Below are 15,646 nucleotides of genomic sequence, written 5' to 3' on the forward strand. Positions count from 1 at the left end.
AGAATTTGGGGTGAACAGTGAGCCTTGCTACATGAAGCAAGAGGGGCATGGAGATGAGCCAGCACCCCTGCCTTCATCCTGTTCCAGTAGAACAGAAATGGGAAAAGTTGAGACTGCCCAAGGCACTGGGATGAGTGCAGTTTCTGCTCCAAACAGCCTTGGTATGCCCAACAGGCCACAGTGGCCTCATGGAAGTATCTGCATAGACAGAGAAAACCTAACCTGTATCTTCTGTCATGAGAATATTGATTATTCTGTTTGTTTGGTTTGAGGCTTGTTAGCGTTTGTTTGTTTTGTTTTGTTTTTTTACTAATTCAAGATCTCTTACATGTCTTGCATGATAAAGGTGGCTATAAGAGCATGAATTTAATGAAAAGAAGACTATGGTAATTTAACCAAGTGTCTTGCCACAAACAGCAGCAAAATGAGGAATGAGGATCCTAAATTTCAGTCTATGAGGCATTCAATACACCAAATCACTCTTGGCAGATCATGAGTGGGGTTGCCTGTGCTGAGATTTGGTGCTGGAAGTTAAGAACAGTAGCTTTAAAACAGTTATTTTTATCTGCAGAGAGCTGCTGTCAAAAGCTGTTTCTGACAAAAGCTGTTCTGTCAAAACAGAGGCTACACAGTTACATAGGCATTTGGACAAGGTTTTATTATTATTTCTCTTTGATGAAGCTTTATTTAATGTTCCTGTTCTTGGAACTGAAATCTTTCCAGTTTTCTTAGAAAAGAAATAAAAACTAATTGTACTTAAACAAATTAGGGATTTAAATTTGAAAAAGCAAGGTGTAGTATCAGGAAGTCTCCAGTGAGCTCCCCCACCTTCTGTTTTCCTGAGGCTCTCAGGACCCTGCCAGATAGATGTGTCGTGAATACACCAAGGGGATTTTATCTGCTGTGTATAGGAAGTAATCCCGTGCTTGACCAGCGCAGCAAGTGGTGCTGCTCTGTCACTGTATCTATAGCATGAAAAGCAATACACTGAATAAAGCTATCAGCTGTGCCACTTACACAGCACAGACCTCTCAGTATGTCACCATTTCTATCGCTAGAACAGAAAAAAAAAATAGCCTACAAAACACGAATTTCAATCTCTTCATATTTCTGAAGCTTTTTTTTTTTTTTTCAGTTACCAGAAAAAAGCCCCTCTGTGAGAACAAATTTCTCTTACATTAGATGCATTACTGGCAGCAAGAGCAGCTCTCCTGGGCACTAATCTTTCACCAGCTTTGGTCCATCCAGGAGGATAAACGTGCAGCCATCCACCTGTCCCCTCTCTGGTTCCTGATGGAATGACAAGGCTGGCATCCTGACTCCCATCACCAGCTCCTCTCCCTCTCCCCGTGTCCCACTCTCATGCCCACAACTTGCCACCAACTCATTGTCAGGTGTCAGAGCAAGGATCTGCCCATGGAAAGGATCCATTGCTGACAGAGAACAGAAAACTGAACAGATCCAGATCTCAAAGAAATTAAGGCAGAAGGGAAAATGACTTAATTCAACAACAGCTCATATGACAAGGGTCTGAAGGACTGAAGAAAATCACTCCTGAATGCTGCTGTCTGCCTAGGGGCTACACAGGACCATGGATTTCACCTAAACCAAGGCATTTCCAGTCACAGTAGTGCAGGTTGAGAGGGCCATAAGATACAGCAAAACGTGAACAAAGACAACTCCTCACACACTCAGATTGTCCCAATTCCATCACACGTTTAACCTGAAACAGGGGTCAGCCTCTGCTGAGCACCGGTTGCTTGGTGGGGCACAGCTGCCTCAGGTGAAGCAAACAAGGAAGGTAATGCAAGAGCTGCCACAGCAGCACAGACTGAAGTTCTGTGCAAAACATGACACAGGAATAGAGTGCATTTCCCACTGACAGGTCAGTGTTTCCCACTGTGTATCCAAACACCCTTGGGCTGTCAGTCTGTTGACAGTAGTAGCCTGCACATGTATTGGGCTGCATAAGCTGAAGGCTCCCCCACCCCACCATAAGAAAGCACATCTATCTCCCTGGTCCTGCTGCTGAGGTTTACCTGCCTGGCCCCAAGTGTTTGCTTGGTTACACTGTACACAATTCAGATTTTCTTCACTGCTTTGTGCCGTGGATGATGGTTAAAAAAGCAAGCCATCCTCTCCTTTTGTCAGCATGTAGTGTATTTCATCTCCCACTATCTCATAAAGTGACAGTTTGATTATAATGTAATTACTTTTTTTAAGTGAAACTAGTGCATAATTTTATTTCCAGGTGGGTTTATGCTCCTTATATTTAAGCTCATTAGGAACAAGTAGGCTGCACAGGAAAAATAAAAAGTAAGCTGCCTCTTTTCTTTAGAAGGTGAACATTTTGAAAAGCCTACATTGTGAGGGTAAAGATACCAATGTCAAATGGTAGAAAAGATTTATTTCAAACATGAGAGCACAAATGAGCTTGAGAGCCCTTTAAGGCATTTACATGGAAATTGAAAGAATAAATGTTTCATTTTCATTGCTTGGAATTTGGTAAAAGCTAACAGGCTGAATAGCTTCAATATCCAAAAATCAAGAGCAGGGATCAGCAAGCGGCTGCAGACAACCGTGGCAGGGACATTGCCAGTTCAGAAATTGGTGAAATGAAAGTCTTTTTTATACAGTTAAGTCTCCAAGCCTCGTGTGGCTGGGTACTTGCCAAGGAGCTCATTTGCAAGTCAAGTATTATTTGTTGATATTAAGAAGCACAAGCTGATACATTTTACCAAAACATGTGACAAGAAACTCCATGTAAATCAGTGGTGCTTTGCTGCAGAAACTGTGGTTCCTCTTTGAAAATTTAGTAAATGACACCCTGGGGCTTCCTGTTTATTGCATCCCAGTAACATCCAAATCAAACATGATTAGCTCAGATGCATGCCATAATGATTTTTTAAACTGCTGCTACTATGAAAATAGAAATAAAATTGTACAGTCAAGATATGCTTTCTGGCTTACACCTTGGAAGCATACATCCTACAACTACTATTTAGTCAATTATCCTATTTATGACTCACAATGCAGTTTCTTTTCTATCATCCTATTTGCAGTTTATTGGCAATTATGGGAAAAAATACATCCAGAAGAAAAAAAAAAGTAATGCCAAAGCAAACACGTTTACTTATCCCAAAATTGAAATCAGATCGTCATAAGGGCCCATTTCTTTGCTTTTACATCTACTCAAGCATTTGCTGATGCATCTCTTCTGTCCCAGCTAAAGGTGCAAGGCAGTGCACTTTGTTGATAACACATTTTCTTTTTTTGAAGTGGGAAATTACTTAAATAAGAACCAATAGAATCAAACATTTTACATTATAGATGTAAGACAGAAGCAAGTGATACCTTGAATATAACCACTTCCTGTTGTCACTTTGCCACTTGTGACACTGCAGATGTGGCTGGATAATAGTGACATTTGAAATCTGTGACTTTTCTAATTGTTGGCACCACCAACCAGGCTGCAACCTGGGAACAAGGGACCTGCTGCTGAAAACTCCCACATTTCACTCCTTGCAACACCTCAGGCCTCTTCCTCTTTGACCAGAGGTTGCTTCAAAACATATTTGCTGAAAAGAAACAGATTATTGCTTTAGAAATATATATACATAGGTTCCTTTTCCCAAAGTGTTCTCATTTCCCCATATTTCCAAGTTTTAGGCTGCTGATAAGCCACCTAATCACCTGAAACAAAAATATAATCTGCTTTTCATGCAGGGTCTGTCCAGCAGTTCTCCTGGCACACTTTAAACTAGCATGGAAGATTTTGATATTCCAGGCACGTATTCTACCTTATTCCATTGCCTTGCCACAGACCTCACTATACCAGCTTAATTGTTCATTTGTCTGGGCCTGTCAATTCCTTCATTTCTGCACTCCCACTCTGGTATGAGCCTTCTGTCAGGTGGTGGGAAAACTTAGAGATTATCACATAGCACAACATCATTTATTTAGTCTATCAAACAGGAACTATTGATTGAATGATCTTGTTTACTAGCAAACCTGCAACATTATTTTAGCAAGAAATAACTTAGCTCTACATAAGAACTGGACCCTAGGAATTTAGATAAAAGATTTGAAACACCATTGCTTTGCTGTTGACTTTTCAAGTGAAAAAATTAACACTGTAATAACAAAACCTAGACAAGTTGAAAAAACAAAAGGGGAAATCATCTGAGAGAAAAATTACATATAAAACCAGCTTATATTAAAGCTTAACAGTCCCTGAGGGTGATATGAATAGCTTTTGAATAGATGAAGCATTTCTAGTAATTACAGTGAATTGAACAAATACTGTCAACTTCAAGTTTGCCACAAGATATCTTTTTCTAAAGAAAGGACAACTGATTTTTTTTTTTTGCAAACCAAATAATTGTTATGTTTAAAAGACCAGGATCTGCATACCAGAAAATCTTTTTTGTATGGTATTTTCAACACTTAATATAAAAACCAAAATAAATTTTTTATGTTCTTTAATAGCCACCCTCCCTCCTGAACAACCTATTCCCTTCCTCCTCAATCACTCAGATGAGCAGTTTTTGTAGATGAGCCAAAGACCATCAGAAAACCAGTATCACTATTGAAATTACCGGAGAAGGTCAAAATTCAAATACTCATCATGCTTGTGGACATTCAAATTTCATTTTAAGGTCCACAGAAAGACTTAAAACACTGTCCCTGTAGAAACATCCAGACTCCACTTTCCTTTTGTTTCTCTTTTGCTACATATTTTGGCAATTAATTGGTGCTGAGGCATCAGACCTTTTCCTGTTCTCCCATGAGAGGTCACTGAACAGCCCAGGGACAGAAGGCAATGGCTGTAGAGTTCTCAATCCACAAAACAAAAGATTTTGCAGAGGAAAGCCAGAGATGGAAATGAATAAGGAGTGATAAAGTTGGGATCCTCCTTTTTCTCCAACACCACAGAGCAGCTCTTGAATTCAATTTGTCTGACTTTCGCCCACCTTCCAGAAATAAGAGTCATAGCTGATGTTGTTTCCTCATGTATTCAATTATTTATTTCTTTGGTTTTGTTCCATGCTAAAAAAGAACTGAACTAAGAATTACAATTATCAGGGCAAAAAGAATATTTGAGAGCAGAACTTACAAAAATTTCTGGTTTGAAAGTGCAAAGGATGCATTTTAATTAAGGCCACAACATCAGTAGTCCTTCAGAAGATAATCCAAAGCAGCCTTCAGCTTCTTCATGTCAATGTAATATGAGAAACTTATTCACAAGTGGCAAAGGAGTAGACAATTTTGCAGTTGTGTTTTCTCCAAACACAGGATTGGTCCAGAAGTCAAAGCTTTATACAAGAGATAAGCCATCAAGATGGTGACAGTTTTACAAAACGAAGTGCTGAACTTGCTGTAAAAAAACAGCTCTGTCAAAGCAGAAAAAAAAAATATCAAGAGTCTTATAATATGACTACATTAAGAACATTTTTTAAGCAATACATGGTATACAGCCTACTTAATTCAATTTGAGAAAATTTTAACTGGATTATACCTTGGCGAGATGACCTCTTAGGTAATTTTAAACTCAATTTTTATCTGTCCAAATAATGAACTCTAGAAGGTTAAGAAATTAGCACTTCAGAGTTTGTTTTAGTACAATCAAAGACTTCCTGAGAGGAGGCTATTGTACCAAAATTGTCAAAATCCTGTCTGGATAATCATATAGACAAGAAAAATGCTAAGAATTGCTATCTATCTGCTAGTTTTCTCTGACAAGATAAAATAAGGCACAGACAAGGTGCTAAAAGAAATGCAGACAGTCATTGCCATTAATGAAAAAGCTTATCCCAAAATGGTTGAAGGAATGCTAGGAAAAAAGTAAAGTAATGATTTCTCCAACAAACAACTATAAAGCAAAGAAAATAGAAATCTGTAAGATGCCATTTAAAATATAGGTAAAGATATTATTTTCCACAAGCAATTATTGACTGTTCCTTATTTTCAGTCATAAATGATCGATGTCTTTGGATTGTATTCTTTTCTGTGTGTATGAAAACCTTTACTCTGTGGTTTTGTTTTGATTTTTAGGGGAGATGTATGTGCAAATCCCAGCATTTGTGTTCCCTCTGGCTTGCACTTCCACAGACAGAGAGCACAGGGGAAAGAGAATTAAGAGCCAACCTGACCTATCCTGCTGGAAGGGAGGAGCCCATAGGTGTGTCAGATTCCACAGGCTCACGTTTCAGCCACTCCTTTGAAACCACCAGCAGCTGAAATGCCACCAGGTCCCCAGGTGCTCTGCTCCCAAGCTTCAGCCTCTTTCCTCACCAAGAATTTTTATTCTTACTTCCAGCCCAGAGGAGCCCACTTCATGCTGTCCTGTCCATGAGGACGGGGAGAATGGAACACTCTCTCCACCACCACAGTCCTTTTCTTTACTGAGAGGCCACCGTGTCCCTGCTTTCAGTGATCTACACTGAGCTGCTCACTTCTTCCAGCCCTTCCTGCTGCTGTTCCATCTCCAAGCACCTCAGGGGCACAGAGACTGCTGCCCTACCTCTGGAGGTCTTATGCCTGTGGTGGGGCCCAGGGGCAGCTGTGGGGGTCAGGCTGCGAGCTCCAGTGGATATTTTGGGTAAAGAGTAGCTGCTGCAGGAGAGCCAATGGTGCTTTGTTCCAGTGGGACACAGGGTGTCCTGGCAGTGCACTGTATGAGAACTGGGCAGTGCTGCAGCTCATGGCTGTGACCCCAGGGAACACTGCTGCCACTGTGGCAAAATGCCATCACTCAGCAGCGCTGCCTCTCAGTGACAGTGAAGGCTGATGGACACACAGTTGCCAAGGAATAGGACTCCTCAGGCTCCTCAGGCTCCTCAGGGAGACACAGCTCAGTGACTCCTGCTCAGTTCAGCCAGAATTGCAGCCCAAGGGCCTCTTACAGTCATAAAGTACCACCCATGAACTGTTTGGCACTTCCTGGCTTTTGAGAAAAACAAGCTACTCCAGATCTGGTATATGCCATACAGGAAAAGCCTCTGGGAGCTCAGGAAGAAGGATGGCTGTATTCCCACAGAGACCCTCAATGGAAACTCCAAAAAGCATTAAAAAGAAGAAACTGGGGCATGATCTTTCCACAGTATGGAAACCACTACAACCTGCATTTACTATTAATGCTGTATCAGGGTCCAATAATTATCTGATTGGCTGGTGCCAACAGACAGCCTATGCACCATCTCTGGCCATCAGCCTCACTACTGTTTCTGGACAGTCTATTTTCCTATTGCCTTATGCAGTTGCATGTGACTTATTTACATTCTCTCTATCGTGAATGGGTAACTTCAGATATTCAGAAGAAGGGCAATTAAAAATAACATGAGGTCAAGCAGACAGAGATAAGTGAACAATAAAGCATCTGGGCAGGCCAGGTGCTTGAAGATATCACTGAAAACATCTTCAGTAAAAAAAAAAAAAAAAAAAAAAGAAGAAGAAAAAAAAGAAAAGAAAAAAAAAAGATAAGAAAAAAGAAAACAAATTACCACCTTGACAGATTATTAAATGTTTAAAGCTTCTGGCAATAAAAATTGCTAATAAAGAAGGAGTGTAAGCCAGAAGACAGTGGCAGCAAAAGTAATTATACAGCAGAATGATTTAAAAGCACACAGCTATAATGACTTTACTTTATGAGAGAAACTCAAAGATTCAGCATTCAAAAAAATAATCAATTAGGGAGCAAGGGAGATGGAAAAAATCTATTTAAACCAAATTCCTACAATCAAGTGATAAATCAGTCATGAGTAATCGTAGGAATTACTGCGATTCACCACGTTTTGATAACACTGGCTACTCCACCAGAGGGTGAAGAACAACTCCTCAGTTTCTCATCATCCAAAGGGACTCCACAGAATAATTTTTGAGAAATTGTTGTGCTCAACAAGTTCTGCTGCTTAGCTGGAACCAGCATGACCAAAGTTAAATTTTCGGTTTGGAGAACTTTTCTTATTTTCACAGCACCAGAGTCATTTCAGCTCAGTGGCACCTAACAGGCAGGCTCCTTGACTCCTAACCACTTGGAGATGTGTTCCAGGCTCTCCCTGCCCTCAGCCACCCCAGTGCCCTGCAGCCTCCATGCCGCTGACAGCTCCATGCCCTCAGAACTGCCCTGGGAAAGGAATTCTGTTCACTGCACTCTCACTGGGACCTAGACCTTCCAGCAGGGAAGTGGCAGGAAAGAGAAACAGGGACTGCTGCGGGCAGCAGCCTAGACTTGTGTCATATTCAGAATGCAAAGAAAAATACCTCATATTGAAATGTTTCTACACCTGAGTAAAGATATGTATTATTCTGAAGGTAAAAATATGTTACTCTGTTCCCCCATGTATCCCCTCCTGCTCGTTCTAGTGATATTTGTATATTAAAAATCAGGGCCTTTATAAACCTTCTGATTTTATTTCTGTAGCTCTTTCCCTCCCATTTGGCAAAAAAAGTTTTGTAACATAGAAAAGTTGACACTATCAGATATCTGCTTTAGAAATAGCACAGAAAAAAATCCAACAGCTCCCCCTGCCCCAATCAATATAGACATCAATATATCTGTATGGGAAGGATCTTTACATGGGCTCTTTTTGACATGGTGGTGGTATTGGTCTGACCTGTCTTGTTTGCTATTACCCTCTTCAAGGTCTGTGTGTGCCAGGATGAGACCCCTGCTCCTCCACCTTGATAAAATGCTTCTGAGAGCAGGGACTTGGATTGGGCTAAATGCTCCAGATGCAAGGACTAAATATGAAATATAAACAGCAAGAACATGGATCAGGTCACATGAAAAAGCAGTCTGTGTGTCGAGATAAAAACTTAATTTCTCATTTGCTGCTTTCCTATGTAATTCTTCTTTTTGTATTTAAAATAAATACATTAAAGAAATTTTTAATATTAGGACTGTGCACCTCAACTTTCTGTAAAGTAAGCATTACACCATTATATACCAAATATTTAAAAATTTAATTTCAGAAGAAGGGAGAGATAAATCAACTCAGTTAGGACTTAGCTGTCAAAGCTGCTCTGGTTCTCTGCTTCAACACCTCCCAGGAAAAAGTAAGCATTGATCATTATCAGCATACTATCCCTCCGAGTTTGCTTAATGTTCAAATTTCAGAATGGGATGCAATTAATTAATATGGGCTTACACGTGCCGTGTTTTCAGACCTAGTATCTATTGACAGACACTTGACATTAATTATTTGTATTATTGACCTCTTTGCATCATAGAAAGCTCTCTGGAGAGGAGCTTGGGAACATGCCAGTGGTGGACAGGCACAGTTGCCAAAGGCAGGCAGGGAGATGCTGTGGTTGCACTTCTGCAGCCTGGGAATGCAGGTGTTGCAATGCTGAGCTCAGGGTGCTGTTGTTTTCATCACTGGGGCTCAAACCAGGGAAAAGACAGCCTCAGTTGTATTCAAATCCTTGCATGGTGTGATCCTACCTGGCCTGGGGATGTGCCTGTGGCACTAAAGACATTGAGATGCTTCCCTTGCCACATACACATGAAAAAGCAGCCTAGCCCTCCCCAGCTAGGTGCTCTTGGGCAGGTGACCTCAAAGTTAGGCAAGTCCCTGAGGTTTCCAATAAAGATACATACACACAAAGTTAGCAAATAAATGAGTCAAGCAATGAGCAGAACATTAAATTTCAGAAACAGCACCAGAGAGAAGAAGTTCTAATTGTAGGGACACAACAACAACACAGAAATCAGAAGAATCCAAGCACCAGGGCCACAGGCAGAGCAGTGTGGCCTCAATTACACAAATAGGGCAGGAAGCAGTCTGAGGGCAGGTGTGGGGGATCCACACAGACCCACAGTGTTTCCTGGACAGCAGCAGCTAGGAGGAGAGCAACGCTGACATAACTTAGGGCAGTGTAAGACCTGCAGCTGTCTGAGAAGGCATCACCCAAAAGCTCACAGTACTGGCAGGAAATTATCAATGATTAATCTGCCTTAGGTTGACTGTCAGCCTGGTTACACTGCAAGCAAGGGACTGCTAAGAGACCTTGAGGGCAGGAATCAACTTGAAAAAACTAAGAAAGTACAAAAATTTGTGACTGTGGAGAGAAACTGTGGAACAGGAGAGTGGTGGTCAAAACCCAGTTAGAAATCCAGCAAGTCATAGGCATTTGATATTGTTTGCATGTCTAGTATTGTATGTCATAGTTGATATTGATCCAGAATGTTTTGTTGATTGTTCTTCAATTACTTTTCATTAAAAAAAAAAAAAAAACCAGATCAAAATGATCCTGATTTGATTTAACCACATACATTGTACAGTGCTTTTCCTGAGAAAGCAGGCAAAAAAAAGGACACACATTACGCAGTGAGGAATATAGCTATCAAAGAAACTGCCCAGAGGAGCTATTTCCTGTTAACCTGTAGGTGTTGAAGTTGGGGTGAGCACTCACCCAGTGCTCACATGCTGCCGAGAGGCAGTGAGCTGAAGGGAAGCAGGATACCCACAGGTTTTTTGTTTTGCCTTGTTCAGGCAATAGGCCACCACAGGAATCAAATAAGAGAAGATTAAGACTTTCCCACTCAGAGAAAAGTTCTCCCCTTAATGAGCAGTAATAAGAAATTCAGCTTTTCCCTCTTCCCATGTGTTATGTTTTTAGGAAGGTGCAAACAGAGGACATTTAATACCGATACAGGATGCTGCTTCCCAGCCAACATCTCCTCCACAGAGGTCATGACCCACCACTGCAGGTACCACTGCTGTCCAGGTCATGCACCCATGGTGGCAGGGTAGATACACCCATGCTTTTCATACTCATGGCTTCTTCTGTAAGCCCACAGAAAGAAATAGGAAGCAAAAGCAGCTCACAGAACTGTTTAATGGTGAAATACCTTGCTAATGACTACCAGAACAGATTTAAAAGCTTTAAGCTTTAACAGCTGTCCTTATAATTTATCAGTTACACCCCAAGAAACCCAGAAGAAGAGCCTTTGTTTCCTTCCCACCAGATAAGTTTGTTTCCTTATCAGAGTCAGATCCCACGCTCCCCCTCCTCTCTCTTTGCTTTAAGCACATGATGGAGCTCCCAGAGGTCTGCTTGGACCCCAAGCCCAAGCCTGAATGCTCCCTTTAAGATTGAAATGCACGTTTGTCTCTGGTGGACTCACTCCATTTTGTGGGTGTGCTTCGATTGCCAGAGCAACCAGCTGGGCCAGGAAGTTAAGAGAAAGATGTTCCCATAGTAACTCATTTTCTCTACCCACTCATTAGATTAACACATTTCAGATCAAAGGTAGACATGAAAATGTCTCAGAAATGATAGTCCAAGGCATTGCTTAAATACGAACAAAATCCACCTCACTATCTCAAAAAGCATTCACTGCTTGATATCAGAGCATACATCTGTGGCTGCTATGCTCATTGTGCTGTCCTGCCTGGAAGTTGTCAAAAGCATCTTGGATAGTTCCTTTTGTTGCTAGTTTGCAGACAATTGCTTAAGTACAGAAACAAACAGGTACTCCCCACTATCAGATCAGAGCTAAAACCAAGAAAACAAGTTCAATATCTCTGTGTATTCACATTCTGATAATGTTTGCAACTTTGCTACAGAAAAGGTTTGATTCACACTCCCAGTAGCAGCCAATCTCTTATCAGTTTTGCCTTCCCCAAATTCAATTTTGTTACATATTACAGCATGAGTTGACTTAATGGAAGTCAAGGAACAAATTAATGTGTCAAGGAACAAATTAATGGAAGTCAAGGAACAAATTAATGTGCCAATGTGTTTTTTGTATTGTGTGGACACCACATGTCCACACAATACAAAAAGCCTTTGGGCAGCTTCTGCTCCATCATCATACAGCAACTCTGCCATGCACCAGAAAGAGCAAAAAAAAAATCTTGATACTGCAGAGACCCTTTGTCACTGAAGATTTGCAATAACACCTTCTGGTAAAATACAAAGGACATGGAAGTAAGGAATGAGAAATCTGGAGCTCTAGACAGTGTTTATTTTTGTTTGTTTTTATTTCCTCCCCATGTGCAACTCTGCAGGTGGAATATGAAGAAGTTCTTTTGATTGCCATTCATCTCTCCAAATGAATTTAATGGTTCTCAGGGGGCTTCAGCATGTATACATGTATTTATGTATACTTACACAACAGCTTCAATGCATACTGCTTGTGAAAACTGCAGCTGGAATTATGGGTCCTGAACATGCCCTGTAATGCAAGCAGCAACCATGAACTTGCTAAAACCCTGTCTTAACCCTTTGCCAAGACCCAGGTAAGGACTATTTATACCTAAAAGCATAATTCAGAGACTGACTCACACTGGCATTTTCATGTCACTGTCCACTGTCCATTTATGTCTGAAAACCAGGATTTCCCAATGACAGCCTGCAATTTTTTTTTTTTTTTTTTTCTACACCTCTCCTTGTCAGAAATCTCATTTGTCAGCTGTGGAGCCTCGGTATACCAGCTCACACCACCGATATCTCACCTTCCTTTTCCTCAGTATGGTTCCTCACAAAAGTGCAATTTACAGGTGACAAAAAATAATTCTCATCTCAGAAAATTGCCCATAGTTCTGGTAAAAATTTATACAAAAGGTGTGATGTATATTAAGAACTCGGACAAGCTGATACTGTTCATCATTTCTGATGGCAAAGTCAGTGCAGCCCTTTGCCTGGTGGGGTGGGGGAAAATGTTATGCGAGTCCCAATTTAGGTCTCTCACATCAGGTCCTGAACACCCTCACCTAATGTCTTCACAGTATTGACTGATTTTAACTTTTAATCCATTTTCTTTTGTCTCGTTGGCTCTCTGACTCTCCTGCCCTCGTCTGCTTTACCTCTACAAGGAAATGTGTCACTGGATTCTTGGAAAATTGACTACAGGGCTGGATGGTGTATGGGTCTTTGCTTTTGTACTGGGGACTCTGCTGTTTTCTGTCACCCGGGGAGACTGAAATTTGGTCCTGGTTTTCAAGTAAACTGCAGATGAAAGAGACTTTGCCTGCTTTGCTGTGCTGTAACCTTAGGCTAGAGCTTCAAAATATATATGATTTTGGTAATGAAAAAACTGGAGCCCATTTCCTGTCATTTATGTTATCTACACTTTGTGCCTCATTAGAAACATGAGAGGCATAGAGGCACTCCAACATGATGGAAATGCCAGCCAGAGCCAGTACATTTTGAGTGTTAAAATGCACACAGTAAAGTGGTAACTGAATGTAAAGAGCAAACCATTTTCCTCTTAGCTTCTATTAGTTTCTGTATTTAAGGCATAGGAGTCAGAACAAAATCACAGACTTTTCAAATGATGAAAGGAAGCTAAGTAGGAAAGCTGGCCACGAATTTCATAAATTCCTGCTACTTAATAGCTGTAGCTTACCGGATCTTGACAAGAAAATACATGTCAGTCCTGTCACTACCCAGGGAATAATCATTCTTTGACACTTATCTTGCTGCTTCTTTTCATTGGCAGAGGATAACTGGTTAAGCTGCCCTGTTCCTATTGGGAAAAGTGAAATACCCTGCTCTCCCAAGGCAGGCAGGCAGCTCCTGATCTGTGGGGCGGCACAGGGAGTGAAGGGACGTTGCCTGTTCTGAGCTAAGAGCAGTTCCTCAGGAACAAGTGCTGCCATTCTCAGGGCACCGCAGAGGGGGGTCATACCTTTGATCATCAGATACCAAGGTATCTGACTTTTTTCCCTCTCTCTCTAGTCTGATATGTTGCTTTCCTCATTTTAAGCATCCAAAATCAAGAGAAGAAAGAGAACAGTTTTCCCCCAGAAATCGGCAATTACTTTTGCATGTGTGAACTCTTTCTCTTGCTTCTTTTTACAAAAGGAAATGGCCAGCAATTAGCAGGCAGGCAGCGCTTTGGGAATAATTTTACTATTCTCTCTGTTTTGGTATTTCAGAAGCTTCCTCTCAGTTAAATTCCCACAAACATCCGATGAATGTCCTTTCAAGTCTGCCTCTATACTAGATTTGGTGTCATTCATGCCTGTGAATAAGTGGTGCTTTCTACTTTGCTGGCAGAAAGTAACCTACTACACAGATTTCAAGGTTAACAGAGCTCTTCAGGGACCCTGAGACTTTACTACAGAAGGGTAAACTCTACTACACAGCATGTTATGGGCTGAGGAGGAGGATAACCTTCCCTGATGTTTCTGAGGTGGTCATTTTTCAACCCTTATTCAAAATGTTGGTGGAACTACCTGGCACACAACCCCAACAGAGTTCGATTTTCCTCACAACTCTTTATCATTGCAAATACAGAGGAAACTCCATTTTTTAAATGAAAAATTTTTTAAATCTCTCTTGCTCCTTGCCAGCCTCATCTCCTGCAGAAAACCTTTTTGTCCTCTGAGCCAAGTGATTTTATAGCTGGCAGACAGGAATGGCACTGTGCTGCCATGGTCTGTGCAGATGTACATGCAAAAACCCTGTTTCAGTGTCTTCACTTGTATCACTGATTTGCACTTACTACAGCTTTACTTCAAAGTGCTCTTGGCCCTGACACAACCTACTCATTTGTATTCTGCATTTAACTACACATAACTCTTAACCAGCATATGCATTTTTTTTTCCTTTGGTGCAATTTTCTTTTTTTTTTTTCCTTTTTTTTTTTTCCCTAAGTAGACATTACCCAAGCTGCTCTCAGTAGTTAAACATGTCTCTGATTAAAATGTCATGCTGTGGTACGTGGTGTTCATGTTCAGCCTCTGGGATCCCTCCACAAAGCAAATCAATACACCGTGCAGAACACAGATTACAAGAGGTGCCACCCAGACACCTCTGTGCATGCAGTTGCTCTCTCTCCCTGGCAGCATTCCAACAGCCCTGCAGACTGCAGACACGGCATGAGGGAGAGTAAAAGTAGTTTATTGGCAGAGATGTGCACTGTCACACAGATTGCAGGCAGCTGCCCTAGCACATCCTGACAGGGAAGCTCTGATTGGGCTTGACACCTACATGATATACAACTCTCCAGCTATACGGGTCCTAAGGGAGACCTTTTCCCTGGGAGAGAACATGCTCCCCAGGTTAACATGCCAAGAGTTAGTCAGCACTGCTGGTCTCTTGGTAATAGAAACAGCAACTTGCCTTAAAGAGGAAAGCACAGAGTGACTTTCACCGCCTGACAATCAGCAGCCTTAAATCCAGCAACAAGCACAACACAATGCCTTAGAAGTCTCAAAATGCTTTTTAAAGAGAGCTGTAACATAATAGCCACCTCCCTCTCCGGTATCTCAATCTCTTCGAATTTGGCTGTGGTGTGTTCTCCCGCTGAACCTTCAGCGGCGATTACTCCAGCTGCCCGCTGCCTGAGGGCAGTGTCAGCACACACAGGCCGCGGGGAGCTCCCAGCATGGGGTGCACAGCAGCGCCCTGGGTGTGGGTGCCGCTGCCCAGCGGAGCGCGTTCCGAAGCTTGCCGAGCGCTCCTGAGCCAAAGGGCTCGGCAAACTGTTCTGCCGTGGGAGAGCAGCCGAGCCCAACATGAGAAGCCGCCCTGCAGATCAGGCACAAAGATGCTGGCGACTTCAGCGCGGCAAGGCTTCCAGCAGAGCAGGTGGTACTGGTGGAGGAAACGCCTGGCTGGTGCAGCCTGCCAGCGTGCGAGCTGCTCTCCAGGCAGCTCCCCGGAGGAGGGAAGCAATCCTGGGAGAAGA

At 41.9% G+C, this 15,646-nt stretch overlaps 1 protein-coding gene across 1 annotated transcript in view; it reads right to left on the reverse strand.

Annotated features, from left to right (window-relative positions):
- Positions 1-5,096: 5,096 nt before the first annotated feature.
- Positions 5,097-15,646, reverse strand: part of NECTIN3 (nectin cell adhesion molecule 3) — a 127,018-nt gene continuing 116,468 nt past the window's right edge. Inside the window, exon 8 of the mRNA XM_053969917.1 lies at positions 5,097-5,393. Within this exon, the coding sequence (XP_053825892.1) occupies positions 5,337-5,393 (57 nt within the window). The 3' untranslated portion in view covers positions 5,097-5,336. The remainder of the gene's footprint in view (positions 5,394-15,646) is intronic.

Source organism: Vidua macroura, chromosome 2 (assembly GCF_024509145.1).
Source record: "Vidua macroura isolate BioBank_ID:100142 chromosome 2, ASM2450914v1, whole genome shotgun sequence".
In the NCBI taxonomy this organism is placed as follows: Eukaryota; Metazoa; Chordata; class Aves; order Passeriformes; family Viduidae; genus Vidua; species Vidua macroura.